The following is a 14,409-nucleotide window of genomic DNA, read 5'->3' as shown; positions in this document are numbered from 1 at the left end:
TATCTTTCACCGGATCGAATAGTATCCGTTGAATAGCGTTCCACCGGTAGTATCGATGAGTTCTTCTTGCGTCCCAGTGATGAGACCTCTTGGAGCGCCCCTCCCACCACCAGACCTCGAGAAAACACGGATTCCACGTAGATGGGTGTCCTTCCCGTTCTCGTGATTGACAGGGAACGTGAATCGTAGAAACCTGCACTTGAGCAACGAATCCGCCGGTCTGTTGTCCTCAAAGGTCAACGCCAGCCACCCGTTCAGTTTCTCCACCTCTATAATTTTATACAGTGTAGCATCGGAGGGACTGTCCCCAGCGTACACTTTCACGACTTTGGGCGTGTAGGATTCGTCAGTCAGCAGCGATAAGTATATAGCGATCAACGCAATGTCCATTTGGCGATGGAAATACACATCGATTACATGCGGCTGACCACCATCACTCTGCCAGAACAACTCTGGGTCGTTATCCAGCACATTGGTGATCGGATTCGCTGCCTTGTGCGATGACGCTCTCCAATATGCGGCATCACTGATGTTGAGCAAGTGATCCTCGTTCTCCAGCACTTTCAACCCTTCAAAAAATCTGCCATCCAATTCCTGCCTGTTAACAACCGCATCCTCGCTCTCCTCTCTGTAACCATTGACGTACAGCGGTGACTCTCTAGCGGACTCGTCCGTGTCGTTAATCACTATGCGTGGTGTTGAGGTTGAGATGACCTCTTCAATAACCGTTTGCGGTGTCAACTTGTCCAGCACACTCTTGTAGCCCAACGATTCCATCATGAGAAGTAGTACGGAACGAAACAAGGCCCACACACTGTCTCCAAATCTCACCGTTTTATATCTCTTCACTGTGGTATCTCTCATAAACAGTTTCTTCTTGTTTTCAATGTAGAACCGAACGGCTGTAGCACGTTCCATGTTACACTGTGTTACATGTATATATCTACACAGTTAGCATGTATTGAAGTCGTCACTGCAGGTCGGGATCCATGGCTGACCATTGGTCAGTAGCGATCTTGTTCTGGTGATCAATTCGGCGCGCGGCACAAGTTTTGACTTGAAATCTCGATAACTCGTGTACTTGTTACTTGCCTCAGGGTTCAAGGTACAGAATAAACGCCACTGTGAGAGTCTACTCACGGCAGTTTCACAGTTGTTACGGAGAGGTTTGCTCACTTTGGTGAAAAACCCGTTGCGGATACCGCTCAGAACAGCTTGCTCCAACGTCTCACCTTCCGTTATGTACAGTTTCACACAACTGATGGAGCTAGGTTGTTCATCTTCATCCTGCTGGTCATCTGCAAAACTTTGACCGCAGGATAGTATTTGCATCTTATGGACTGGGAAAGTCGCAGAGGACAGTCTCGTTGTGAAACACCTTTCCAGAGCATTTCGATCGGAAGCACTGATATTCGGTACTATCAGATAGTCTATGTAAACGGCTTCTTCAATTAGTGGCCAAGTACAAGCATTCAAGATGGAAGTGGCTTGATGACAACATAACTTATCTGAACAAGATTTCGAATACGTTATCTTGGAGTCCATTCTCCCAGGTTTTGTTCGCACACAACCCTTCTTCGCGTAATTGAATCGGCCCCTTAGTAAACTGCGATTGTTCGGATCGATATATTGTACGGGATCATCGTCGTCAATTCCGTTGGTATCCTGTCCCAATCCACCCTGCTCTTGTAGCGAATTCATGCTACCATCACCGCAAGGCAACCGAGAGATAAATAATGCTAGTTGGTACTCCGGGTTCAACCTAAACTTGTTAGTATCTTGGATCCCTGGCAATATGAGATCGCATCTGTCATTGTTTCTCGCCGCTTGCATCTGGCGTAGTAGCACATAATTGAATCCTCTGAGAGCCAAAATTTCAGCATGGCAGTCGTGCAATACCCTTCCCTGACTTCTCTCCAAATCTTGATTGGGTGTCGCCTTGACACCAGTGGTTAACGAAATCAATCGAAGCTGGGGACCGGGATGCAACGGTACTGCAACTAACCCAGAGAGAATTGTCCATTCCTTAGTGCCGTTTGATCGTACAGCCGGCTTGCTGCTAGTGCTTAACCGGTCATATTCAGAATAGACCAAATCAGCAATCTCATTACCTAGTAGATCCGTCATATTATATGTTAAGCTCAACTGGTAGCGAAACAAGATTCCTCCGAATGTAATTGAGATTAATTAACATTACAAATATACAAAAAGATTAAGATAAAAAAACCTTGCATTGTACCTAATTAAGCGGGGGAACGATACAGTTTATGATCGCAAATTCGTCCAGCTCATAGATCAATGTCGAAATTCACATTGATCTTGCTTATCATATTCTCCAAACCACCTAGTCTTCTGAATTGGGCTAGTAGCAGTTCCTTTTCTTTCCGCTCATCAGCCTCTTTATTCTTCTCTATCTCCTTCTGTTGCGCCAGTGCTTTCGCCTTTTCGTTCTCCTCCTTCTGCACCTCTTGGTAGTAAATCTTCGTCCGAGTCTTCAATCTACTGAAGGGATCGCTCTTGGAATCCACTGTGGGACCAGCACTGTCTTCTTTCTTACCGTGATCGTAATTTTTAGTTTTGCCCATGTTGACTTTCCTGTTCTTAGACGTTAGCGCACCAAGTTTCTTAGTACCGGTGTGGTCGTTTTCATGATGTTTTTCGTAATTGTTCATCCTCTTCTCGAAGTTTCTCAGTTGAGCAGAATATTTTGCAACGTCCCTTTCATTATTGCTCTCCCGGGCGTACTGCAATTTACTCCTCAGTACGGTTTTCTCTAAAACAGCATTGGTACCCGAAAGCTTCTTATTGAACAACATTCTGTTGCGTACTATTTCATCGGTCAATTTCTCTGTCAATGGTTCAGTAATGAATGAGACGATTTCCTTCGACTTGTTGGAAAGAATATGCGCCGATGGTCTGGATATATTCGCTGTCTCCAATGAACGTAGATATCTCTCGTATTCGTTCTGTGTGAAATGCCCATCACTGAAGAAGTTCATCTGAAACACTTTCCTGTCTTTACCCTGAGTGACACCAAAATACTGATTTGTGTAGAATTTACCCATATTGTAAGGTTTCTGAAGAAATACTTTCTCGATCTTCACCATACGGTAAAGTGTTTGGCCAGAACGTTTATCGACACCAACATTGACTCTCCCGTAACACCCGTTGACCAGGTCGTTGAAACCAGGATAAAAACAGAACTTGGCGACAAAACTACGACCAATCCTCAACTTGTTGAAGTCGGCGAGCTCAGACACTCGGTCATTATCCTCTGCCCACTTAACGTCATCGTCTTCCTCCTCTTCAAGTTCATCGTATTTCGATTTTATGGCTAGCGGGTTATAATCTTCCTCATCCTCATCCTCCTGATACTCGGCATCCTCGTTCAAGTCATCGCCGTATCCGTTGTAATCGTCTTCCTCTTCCTCTTCTTCGTCCTCCTCGTATTCATCATCGCTGCGTTGACGGTTCAGTTTCTTGTCTCTTTGTCTCTTCAGCTGGGATAATTTTGATGCCTTCAAATCAGAATGACCCGTCGAGTGAGCAGTTCTACCGGAAGATCTTGTAGGTTTGGCTTCCTGCTGTCTCTTACGCTCTCTGAAAAGCTTCCTCTCTTGGTATTTACGCATAGTCTGCGATCTATCAAACAAAACAGTCTCGCGCTCCACTTCAGGTAGAGACTCCAAATACTCTCTATCCTTCTCATCTTTATACTTCCCTTGGAGTGGAAACGGATTCTGTTCCTCGTTCTCTGCCTCATCATCTCCAGTGTCATAGTTTCCTACTTCATGCGGGTTGTAATCGTCTTCTTCTTCGTCAACGTCGTCAGCTTCATCATCGTACACTTCCTCCTCACTCCCCTCGTATATCCTTCTCTTCTTGGAGGCAGTGGCATCGGACTGCTTGCTTCTCTTTGAAACGGTCGACGTCAAAACTCTCTCATCATCCTCCTCTTCATCCGCACCAGCCAGAGCCAACAGATCCTCGTCAATATCAGACATGTTTGTCGTAGGGACCACCAGGTATTCAGTTTTTGTTCGTCTCAACGCTTATGGGAACCAGCTTCGCACACAACGTCTTGAAGTTCTAACCTTCATGAAGTTCAATATATTTTTGACTACTTCGTAGAGAGTGATATTTAAACCTGCCTACGACGTGGCAGACCTGGAACAGAAGGGTCCGAAGATGCAAGAAGAAAAGATTTTTTCCCTGTGACTAGGATATATAGATGTATATCAATACTTAAGTAGCGATATCGGAGAGACAATCTATTTCTTGGCACCGTATCTGTTGACAGACTTACCATCTGGAATGGTGAAGAAAATGTATGGCTTCCCATCCTTTGGCAAAGAGTCCAGTCTGTAGTAACCCTTTCTCTCAAACTGGATGATGTCGCCGACCTTCATGTGCTTGACGTTCAAGTCCGCAATGGCCTTGGTCTCGAACTCGGTCTGTGGAGTCAAGAAGTCTTCGAAACTCTCGCCCTCTTCCAGTCTGTCCTTGTTGATCAAGTGGTCAAAGTCGACCAAGTCAACAGGCACAACGTCTTCAGTGTCGGCCAACCAGGTTAGCTTATGCTTCGTCTTCTTGAAGTCACCTTCCAAATGTAGCTTACCTTCAAGGGAGCCGTCAGGGTGTCTCTTAGTGATGATGACGTTACCCCAATCCATCAAAGTAACCTCTTCGTCAGTTTCCAAGGAAGCGGCGTCCTCCTTGTCAATGACGACATTTTGATAGAATATCACCTTCTTCTCACCAACAGCAGGATTCTTCTTGTGCTTTGGCTTCATTTCAGTCTTTGGGGTCTCTGGCGCACCCTCGATGTGCAACTTGACTGGGTCCACCACTGCAGTGTGTCTTGGAGCGACAGGGTCGATGACCTTCTTGTTGAATGCCCAAATCAAGTTCCACTCCAAGTTGATGACGTTTCTGGAGGGACCTTGGGACAAAACAAAGTTTCTCAAACCTTCAACGGTCATACCTCTTCTTCTGACCCCTCTGACGGTAGGAAATCTTGGATCATCCCAGTTCTCGACTAGACCCTTGTCAACCATCCATTGCAACTTACGCTTGGACAGCAATGTTCTCACGAAGTTGACACGGGCGAAATCCCAGATGTGTACCTTTCTCAAGTGCAAGGCATTCAACATCCAGTCGTACTGGACGTTACGGTCTCTGTACTCGATCGTACGTAGAGCATGGGTGACACCCTCCACAGAATCGACGATTGGAACACAGAAGTCGTACGTTGGGTACACCTTCCAAGTGTCTCCTGTTCTGTGGTGAGGAGTCAAGTTACATCTGTAAATGACAGGGTCTCTCAAGGTCTTGTTTGGCGCCGCGTAGTCGATCTTGGCACGGACACAGTTCTTCAACCCTTCTTCGGTCCCGTTCTTCATTTCCTCGGTGAAGATTTTCAAGTTTTCTTCGACGGACCGGTCACGTCTCGCAGAAGCAATACCGTCCATACGCTCCTCTCTCATTTTCTCAGTTGGTGTGTCATCACAGTATGCACCGCCCTCCTTGATCAACTGAATACACATGTCGTACATCTGCTGGAAGTAGTCAGAGGAGTAAGTGACTCTGTCACCTTTAATACCCAAGAGGGACAAATCCTCCAAGATGGAGTCCTGGAATTCTTCCTTTTCCTTCGATGGGTTGGTGTCGTCAAACCTGATGATCAACTTCCCCTTGTATGCCTGCGCAAAGTATTGGTTCAGCAAAGCAGCCTTGGCGTGACCAATGTGCAAGTATCCAGATGGTTCAGGTGGGAAACGAGTGACGACCTCACCGATCTTGGCATCTGGCAGATCGATCTCGAAGTTGGCCTTGTGAGATTCCTTCTTCTTACCAGCTGTGCTTGCCTTCTTCAACTCTTGCATAGACTTGGTCAAGAATTCGTGTGCGTTGCTAAATTGAGGGAACATTTCGAAGAGTGTGTACCAGCGAGAAACGTTCACGTACACTTTGTTCTTGATGATGGACCCAACCATCCCGTTGGACCGCAACGCCCCCCAGCACGCAATATCGGCCACAGAGTACTTCAACCCACCTAGAACAAAAGTTCTCAAGTTCAAGTGTGCGTCCAATTTGGCCAAAGATTCTGCCAACTTGGCAAAATTCTTGACAACAAACTCGTCGTTCGCAGTCTTGACCCATGTAGCAACATCAGCGGCCTCCTCCTGAGCAAACAGTTCAGGGAATTGAGCGGCAATCTTACTCAGAACATCCTCGGAGTCACCGTTAAAGACGGCTGGTGCGGCGTTTTTGTCGTCGACAAACTCAATAGCAACGCTGGAAGATTTGGCACTGTTCGCAATCCTGGCAGCAATCAGGGGACCGTACGCCACAATGGGCGCCTTCCCGTTGATAACTAGCGTGGCAGCAGACATACTTGTTGAGAGCAGGTAGCTAGTGGATCAATTGAGTGTGTCTATAGCTGGGAACTGTATAGTCTGAGTGGTCGACGTTTTGTGAAATCAATGACAGCTTAAAAATTTACATTTTTTCTATACTGTCTCAAAGAAAATTGGTTCATCGCCAGCTGAAAAGTTTTGGTCTGTTGGAAGAAGCCATCAATATTGGTGTGTAGGAAGTGCATTGCACAAACTGTACCTACTCTCTATGTGTAGGAAACACTACTTACTTTTTGGTGTGACAGACAGTGTGAAGTGCATGTACCCTCATACCCACACACACTAGCTAGTCTTCAGTAAGCAAATACACCCCCAGAATCACGTGACTTTCCCTTCTAACATCACATGCCTGTTTCTTCACGTAACTTCAGCTTAATTTTCGCACGTGACCTTAAAATATATTATCACGTGATCAACATGGCACGTGACTTTTTGGTTTTAATCATGTGACTTTTTTTAAAATGCACGTGACTCAATTTTTTTACAAACACGTGACCGTAATGTTTTTTTTCTGTTCATTTTGAAGAGTGAAAAATTTGGTTTGAAGTAGAACCCGTTTGACACCGCGATGAGATGAGATGAGATATTAGTTGGAAATTAGAAAGAGTGTGTGGTATTTAGTAATTGGTGCCTGTAAGTTTATTCTTTTTACTGGTTTGATTGGATCCGCAAGATGGCGATTTCTTCCACTTTATTTATCAACCAGAAGGGATCGACGACGACACTTAAGCAACCCAAAGAGGTGTCGTTCTATTCTAGGACACAAGGGGGTGAGTGTCTTGTCCACGATGACAGCAGACTGAAGTACTACTACTTACCCAATGCGGATCTTGACTCACACTTGGATTTGTCCAGTGGGTTCAAAAGATTTAAGAATTGTGAACGTGACTTTCAAGACGTGGGGTCAATTCACCCTCTGCTGGATACCATTATGGGATACGAGGAGACGAAATCGAAACCATTGAGTGCAGACATTGTAGGGTTCAGTGATACAATCATCAAGATTATTCTCTCCGCGTTCCATAACACAAAGATTAACCCTATTGATATGAGGGTCGTTTCGTACAGAGGACAACTGTTTATCAAAAATATGGCTTCTACGGGGGTCCATGACCCTGATATGAGGGAGTACGCCTCGTATAAATTTGAAACACTAGCGACACTGGCAGAACCACTGGCGTATACGGATAGAGAAATTTTGAACAGGAGGCCCAAGAAGATCAGTAACAACGGTGATAAATATTACACGCTCGTCAAAACGGGGGTCGCATCGGCCAAACTGGTCCTCGCATCCGAGGTTAACTGTATTTTCGACTTTAAACAGCAGGGGAAGGATAACCTGAGACACTACTGCTTTTTGGAGTGCTCTTCAGCGGTGAACAACATCAATGATTCGCGCAGGTTTGAAAACCAATTCTTTAGAAACTGGCTAAAATGTTTCTTGGTTGGGATTCCACGCATAATATGCGGCTTTTATGACGAAAAGTATATTGTCAAGACCGTAGAGGAATACAGCCTCGATGAGGTGCCCCTGCTGTTAAAGGAACACAGCCCAGAGGCTGCGAATAAGTGTACAAACGCTATAAAATGGTACGGCTTATTCACGGAATGGCTGTTGAAGATAATCCCAAGGGACAAGAACGATCACTCTATCAGACCGTTCAAGTTACAGCTCGCTGATAATCACTTGAAACTGACAGAAATTGACGCTGCGGACCCAGAATACATCGGGATAGTGGAGGGCGAAGATATCCTATCTAGTAAATTCAAAGTATGGAGGTCGTCACAAGCTGTGTGAGATCCAATCTTCCCTTGGTCTACGTTAGGAGACCTTTCCAGTATTTATGTATAGTCCTAACAGAGACAACAGAGACAAATATAAGTCATCACATATCTAAACGTAATTCCATCAAATTCATCAGAGTACAAACCTATGTTTATCAAGTGCTATAGAAAATCTTACTTTGTTCAGCCCTTCCTCTCCCCTAACCAGCTCTTTCAACTCATGCAATATGGTCTTCCTGGGGTCCGTATCCGAGACAGTAAGCTTGACATGTATTATTACAACATGCAGGTCGAACGGGTCGTTTGTGAACCCATAGAACTTGTACAGTGATTTAAGTTCATGGATCAGGAACGGCGGCGAAAGATGACCGTACAAGTTCTCGCATGCAACCATCGATGAGCTGGAACACTCTATGAAGATACTTTTCAAGTGCTTGAAGGGGACGTTCTTAGCAATGTACCTCCACACGTTGTCTAGCAAATTTTTGTGGTTCTCCCCCTCGTAGTCGTACTCGAGGTCACCACAGATAACAATGACATCGCGACTCACTTTGTCTCTTATCAGGTAAACAGTGCTGTACACTTTGGAGTCCTGAGCTACTTTACACCCGTGACAGACTTGAAACGGTATTATTTCCCACTGAGGAAATGTACTCGATGGAGCCCACTGGCTGTGTTGCAAAGTCTTAACTCGTAACTTCTGCAATTTCCCGTAAGTCAAGTTTGGCCATATTGTGTCGTTGAATATATGTTCCTGTAATGCATTCACGGTGAAGTCCAACCCGCATATCGTCTTCTCTGAAACCAGCGGGGGTTCGTACACAAGCGGAGAATTCACTACCATGGCTGAAATATGATCCAGGTGTGGGTGAGTCACATAGTACTCGCCAATCCCTTGGTATATTTTATACCCCTTTTTCAGAGCGTTCCGTTCCTGCGACACGCTGTCCAATGTCTCACTAGAGAACCCAAACTTGGCGACAGACTGCTTATCGATCATATTTTCCAAAAAATACTGCTGATCGTCCGGTTCGTAGTAGTGGAACGCCAACTGGTCTCTCTCTGATACAGGTTTCTGTTGTAACATCAATGTATCACATATCTGCGCAGCACCGGCACCACCGTCAACACAAATAGATTTTATCCCCTTTGACCTATACGGTCTAAGCATAAAGCATTGGGACGAGTTTTCGCCGGGACCTCCAAGCCCGCCCAGTATTACCACTTCGAATGTGAACATCTTAAACCCGCTGTGGAAATGGAATGGAGGAGGGAAAGAAAGTGTGCTTTATGCTGCTCTGTTAACGTATCGCTCCGTACACTCAAATATTTGTGAGAACTGAGTCCACAATAAGGAAAGACAGACAATTGGAAAATGCCCAGGCACACTGTATCTAGCAGCAACACACCGTACCCAAACTGAGCGATAGAATAAAGAACAGTTACAGCATCTCAACAGAAGTGATCGACGGTCCTGAATCTTGTATAATATCATCATATTTTTCTGAGCCCCAAAAAGAAGGAAAATCAACAGGGACGCCAAGCCAGATGAACCAACTGGACGATCATGGGAGGTGGTTCTATCACCAAGTGACGGTGCTTACACAAACCGTACCTCCCCGTTTCAAGTATTTGTAATTCATATGTACGTAGGTGGGGTGAGTGTGTACATGTGCATGTGCGTATATATTAATTAATGGATAGATATCCCTGGCCAGTTACACTTTCTGGGTACCGTAACCTTTGATATCTTTTGCGAAGTTCCACTTCATGTTTTCAACCTCCAATTCCTTGTTAAAGACCAGACCTTGGTCGTTGTCGATTATGGCCATCGAAAACTTCCTTGACGAACGTGCGTCTCTGTAGTAAAGCACCTTCATCGCTTGGAGGATTGTGTCCGTTGCTGTTTGCATGTCTGTCTTCTCGACATCGGACTCACGGTCCACTACACGCCTTAGCAGCGGGACAGCTAAGTGCGCACCAAACCCAGTCGCCAGCGTGGGGGATGAGTATGTGACACCTAGCAAATTGACGTACTTCAAAAACGGTTTCGAGTCCTCCACACCCGCCACAATCAGCGCGTTCCATAGTGGGTTCATCTTGGACCTGCGCTGGTACATCACGGTCGCCAAGTACTCGAACACGTAGCTCGGCTGCAGCGACTCCTCGTCGTCCGCGTGCGAGTTGTCATAGTTGTTCTCCGTCTCCAATTCCTCTAAAAGAGCCTCGATGTGCTGCATATCAGAGATGTCCCCGGAAATCCCAACGACGGTGTTCTTCCCAACGGGGAACAGCCTCTCAATATCGGTAAACCTCAACAGAGAGCCGTACGAACCCAAGTGATCTGCAGCAATGATAACACCGTTATTATACTTCATCGAGATGACAGACGTACCGGTCACTATAGGTTGTTGTGTGTTCATCTTGGGGAAGGAGGGCGCATGGGCAATTGCATCGCTATACTGGCCGTAGGTCTCGTCTGAGGGTCTCCCCCAACTGTACGGATCATGATTCATACTCTCTAGTTTGTGGTAAATGTGCGGTCCCCCTTACTACTGCTGAGTACCCCCTCTACAAACAACAAGTGCCCGATCCCTTGGAGAGTAACACGCTAATACCCTGTGCAATTGCAGTTTTGACTGTTACAATATTTGCCACAAGTGAAATAAAGAAATTCCGTTCGGGTAACACCTCGTTCTTGTGCGGCTGTCACAACGTACAACAGTAACAGATGAAGACACAAACGTTGATGATCTGTTCTACCAGTGTAGTGACAGCAGTTGCTCCGTTCTGTGACGTTGTGACTTGGTCAGTACACCTTTCAAAAATGGGTTTTCGTTCCCAGGGGACATATAGAACAGAAACTCTGGTAGAGTGAAGCGGTTCACGATATCTTGCAGGGCGAACGGGTTGATCGATAGGAACGACAACACTTCGTGGTATTTGCTTTCTTGGGTCTCCTCCAGATCATCCATATTGTACCCAGTGTTTGGTGAATATCGTGTGATGTACCATTGTATCCAGTAGGAGACCGCGCTAAGTTCACTCGTAGTAAAGGAGCATTCGCAGCGCGGATTCTCCAAAAAGAGTCGTACTTTCCAGAAGATGTCGGGGTCGTAGTCTTCAAACCCTTTGGAATACTCTACCAATATGATGACCTTGTGATACTCCCGGAGAAGCTTTGATATCTGCGTTTGGTACATTAATTTACCATGGTGGGTTTTCTGGAAAAATTGGGCTATATCCAAGCGCAGTAGACAGGTTGTGCTGTCGAGGATAAAGTCACACGGGGTTGGGAGTTGCAATTCCACAATGTTGGCACCATTTTGAACAAGATTCTGCAATATAAGAAGGTTTTTTTTCAACAATGTGGTATTCAAGATAGCAATCTTATTTGATAGATCAATGGCGCTTACAAACTTATTGCACAGAGACTTTGGTTTTGAATGTTCCACAATAGGTGTTCGTACACGCTCGATCTTTTCTGCTGAAACGTTCGTTTCCTGGATTATTGTCCCACATTCTAGAAGTTCTAAAATAGTAGTATTGTTCACGGATTCATCGTCACCAGTTTTTTGTTTCTTGTTCCTTTTTTTCCTCTTCAGTTCCAGCAGAGAACGCAAGTCGTCGTCAATAAAAGACCTCTTTAGTGCCATTCTTGAGGTGTTGATACTCGGTTGTGTAACCTCGACGCTCGAGGACCTCACATTGATTGGGGTTTCTTTTCCATCGTTTGCAGAAACTGTCATATCTAAGTTATTTTTCTCTTCCTCGATCTGTTCAACAGGTGTCTGAACGAGCAGAGTAAGGTTGGTAAACATCTTTCTTTCCATGTCTATTAGATCAAGCTCCCCACAACGTAGATATTGATTAAAAGGAGGTGCTTTTGGTAGTGTGAAATACTGTTGTTTGATTCTGTCTTTATCTAGCAGTGTGCATAACTGTAAATTCTTTAGGGCTCTAAACGGATTCCAATTTATCTGCTTCAGTTTCTCCTTGTCAAGTCTCCAAACTTGCTTTGACCTGAATTGAAATCTTTGCCTTTTTTTGCTGTTCTTTCTATCGAAACCACGAATTGGGAGTCTGTAAAACTCAAACTCGTGGAAACTAGCGTTGAATACTTTGCTTTCCAAACTCTTGAAAATAGTGTTATCCTCTGGTAAAGGCGAATTGGAGTTTTTCCACAACAAGAATTCTAAATTTCTCTTTTTGTGTTGATGAAAGGGTATATTTATTTCCAAGATGAACTTGCTAAACCCTTGATACCTAAAAGGTTTCATTCTAACCGTTTCATCGAAGTCTTGGTAGAACTCTACAATGTTAACTAGCTCTTCATCCATAAGAGTGTCAAATTCATGCTGTAATTTAGCTGGCATTAATTCGCCAGAGACACGTTTGTAATAAGTTTTGTAAGCGGCGGTTTTCTTACTAATCTGATCTTCGGGCACTATATAAAACCCCATTATTTTTTGTTTTCCTAATAGGTCGCAGAACGATTCATTGAATGAGGGACGCTTGTCATTTCTCAATTCCTTCAATATTTCCAAATTCTGTTTGCTCACAGTCAGCTTTTCCTTCAACTCTTTTGGGACCACCTGTTGGTCAATGTCGTTGTGTAGTTTCCATGAGCTAAATGGAAATACTCCGTTTGCTGTGTATTGGTAACAACGTGGAATATTCGGTAGGGAAAATCGTGTCAAGTCATCTTTGCTCGGTAGCACCAAATTGTTATGTCCCCAACAGTTCCCCTCTTTTGTTTGGTTGAAAGTCTTGTTTAACTGTCCCAAAATCCTTCGTGCTCTTCGTTGTAAAGTCACGCTTTCCTTTACCTTAATAACCAATTCTTCATAGCCGCCAGTGCTCTTGTTCTTATTTTCCAACTCCTGTTCCCAAAAATCAAAGTACAATGTGTTCATGTTACAAACCTATACACTTCTATTTGTCATACAGGCACCCCTTCTTGACAATGCGTTGTAGTTTTAGACTTGGCGTGGTTTTAATATTTTGCTTCTTCAAGTTCGTTAAATCTCTCTAAAAATGCAGTCTTTTTAAAATTGAAATTGGTAATTTAAACTTATTTGTTCAATCTGGTACTAACTCCATTAAACAAAATTAAAAGGGAAGGTTCCAAAACGATGTCTTTACGAAATAACAGCACCCTATAATATTACACATCTATCATACTTACATAGACACCCAGAGTTTCACTAGACAACTTCTTCGTTTTCCGCGTTTTTATTTATTTCACCTTCATCAGACACTATTTCTAGCAGTTCATCAGAATCACTATCCCTTACAAACATCTCGTTGGTCTTTTTCTCTTCATTAGAGGGTCTGCCCCTCCCCTCATCCTCGTCGTCATCATCATCATCCAAATCCATGACCTCCACTTCCTTTGTCGTTTGTGGACCTGAATCGTCCAGCACCAGCGGATGCCCACTATCATTCGAAAACGGTTTGATGTTATTCAAGGTCGCTGAACTATCCGTTAACTCAACGAGGGCATTGTACCTAGCCACAAATCTAGGTCTTAGCTTGATCTCAGCTTCTAGATGGGTTGGCACATTAGCTTCTTCCTTTTCCTTGGATCTTTCCCTTAAAATGTCAAATATCGTCAGTATGTCGTCAAACGAGACTTGATTATTATAAGCGTTATCTTCACATATCGTGATGTCGAGTAACGGTATGCACAGCATAATCTCATTGCTTGCAAATTGTAGAGGTCCATAGTAGGTCTGTAAGAAGGACCGTATTGCAGCCATCAACATGTTGCAGGGACTATGTGATATGTCACTGTTTTGACATATTATAGGATACGTGGATTTGTTGCCATTGCCCTCGTCGTCATCACTTCCCTCTGGTTCACTGTCTTGATCGCTGCTACAGTCAAATAGCAGCATCCTGTCATCTTTATACCGTATTACAACTTTAGAGTTTTCCCGTCTAAGCAATTGATGCGCAGCACGCCTCATAGCATCCTCATCTCTTCCCATATCGTCGTCGCTACTACCATCTTCACTGCCAATGGTGGGTGAGAAGCCTACCAGAGATTGACCTGTCTGTCCTGCTGTTTCCTCTAAAGTCACGCCAATGTCGTTCTCGTCAACATTAACCTCATCCTGCGGTACCAACAAGTTCACCATTGCGTACAAGCCAATCAAACTGACCCTTCTCTCCCTCTTTCACCACCACACTGCATTGACGA

The 14,409-nt window shown here is 44.5% G+C and overlaps 9 protein-coding genes across 9 annotated transcripts; 1 reads left to right on the top strand and 8 right to left on the bottom strand.

The window, feature by feature from the left end:
* Positions 1-6: 6 nt before the first annotated feature.
* DOC1 (anaphase promoting complex subunit DOC1) lies at positions 7-780 on the bottom strand (the record flags this gene model as incomplete). Its single annotated transcript, XM_022609691.1, has 1 exon — positions 7-780. One exon carries the CDS (start codon positions 778-780, stop codon positions 7-9), a length of 774 nt encoding a protein of 257 aa, XP_022466061.1.
* Positions 781-951: 171 nt separating this feature from the next.
* Positions 952-2,127, bottom strand: TAD1 (tRNA-specific adenosine deaminase; the record flags this gene model as incomplete). Its single annotated transcript, XM_022609690.1, has 1 exon — positions 952-2,127. One exon carries the CDS (start codon positions 2,125-2,127, stop codon positions 952-954), a length of 1,176 nt encoding a protein of 391 aa, XP_022466060.1.
* Positions 2,128-2,288: 161 nt separating this feature from the next.
* RTF1 (RNA polymerase-associated protein) lies at positions 2,289-4,004 on the bottom strand (the record flags this gene model as incomplete). Its single annotated transcript, XM_022609689.1, has 1 exon — positions 2,289-4,004. One exon carries the CDS (start codon positions 4,002-4,004, stop codon positions 2,289-2,291), a length of 1,716 nt encoding a protein of 571 aa, XP_022466059.1.
* Positions 4,005-4,271: 267 nt separating this feature from the next.
* GUS1 (glutamate--tRNA ligase GUS1) lies at positions 4,272-6,395 on the bottom strand (the record flags this gene model as incomplete). The annotated part of the gene is made up of 1 exon (XM_022609688.1): positions 4,272-6,395. The coding sequence occupies one exon, from the start codon at positions 6,393-6,395 to the stop codon at positions 4,272-4,274; it is 2,124 nt and encodes a 707-aa protein (XP_022466058.1).
* A 697-nt stretch (positions 6,396-7,092) lies between these two features.
* On the top strand, positions 7,093-8,217 carry RAI1 (decapping nuclease; the record flags this gene model as incomplete). The annotated part of the gene is made up of 1 exon (XM_022609687.1): positions 7,093-8,217. The coding sequence occupies one exon, from the start codon at positions 7,093-7,095 to the stop codon at positions 8,215-8,217; it is 1,125 nt and encodes a 374-aa protein (XP_022466057.1).
* Positions 8,218-8,337: 120 nt separating this feature from the next.
* PDE1 (3',5'-cyclic-nucleotide phosphodiesterase PDE1) lies at positions 8,338-9,444 on the bottom strand (the record flags this gene model as incomplete). Its single annotated transcript, XM_022609685.1, has 1 exon — positions 8,338-9,444. One exon carries the CDS (start codon positions 9,442-9,444, stop codon positions 8,338-8,340), a length of 1,107 nt encoding a protein of 368 aa, XP_022466056.1.
* Positions 9,445-9,922: 478 nt separating this feature from the next.
* Positions 9,923-10,720, bottom strand: PRE4 (proteasome core particle subunit beta 7; the record flags this gene model as incomplete). Its single annotated transcript, XM_022609684.1, has 1 exon — positions 9,923-10,720. The coding sequence occupies one exon, from the start codon at positions 10,718-10,720 to the stop codon at positions 9,923-9,925; it is 798 nt and encodes a 265-aa protein (XP_022466055.1).
* A 243-nt stretch (positions 10,721-10,963) lies between these two features.
* ZIP2 (Zip2p) lies at positions 10,964-13,120 on the bottom strand (the record flags this gene model as incomplete). Its single annotated transcript, XM_022609683.1, has 1 exon — positions 10,964-13,120. The coding sequence occupies one exon, from the start codon at positions 13,118-13,120 to the stop codon at positions 10,964-10,966; it is 2,157 nt and encodes a 718-aa protein (XP_022466054.1).
* A 291-nt stretch (positions 13,121-13,411) lies between these two features.
* On the bottom strand, positions 13,412-14,347 carry RMR1 (Rmr1p; the record flags this gene model as incomplete). The annotated part of the gene is made up of 1 exon (XM_022609682.1): positions 13,412-14,347. The coding sequence occupies one exon, from the start codon at positions 14,345-14,347 to the stop codon at positions 13,412-13,414; it is 936 nt and encodes a 311-aa protein (XP_022466053.1).
* Between the last annotated feature and the right edge of the window lie 62 nt (positions 14,348-14,409).

The sequence above is a fragment of the Huiozyma naganishii genome, chromosome 9 (assembly GCF_000348985.1).
Source record: "Huiozyma naganishii CBS 8797 chromosome 9, complete genome".
In the NCBI taxonomy this organism is placed as follows: domain Eukaryota; kingdom Fungi; phylum Ascomycota; class Saccharomycetes; order Saccharomycetales; family Saccharomycetaceae; genus Huiozyma; species Huiozyma naganishii.
This window is presented reverse-complemented; position numbering and strand designations above follow the sequence as displayed.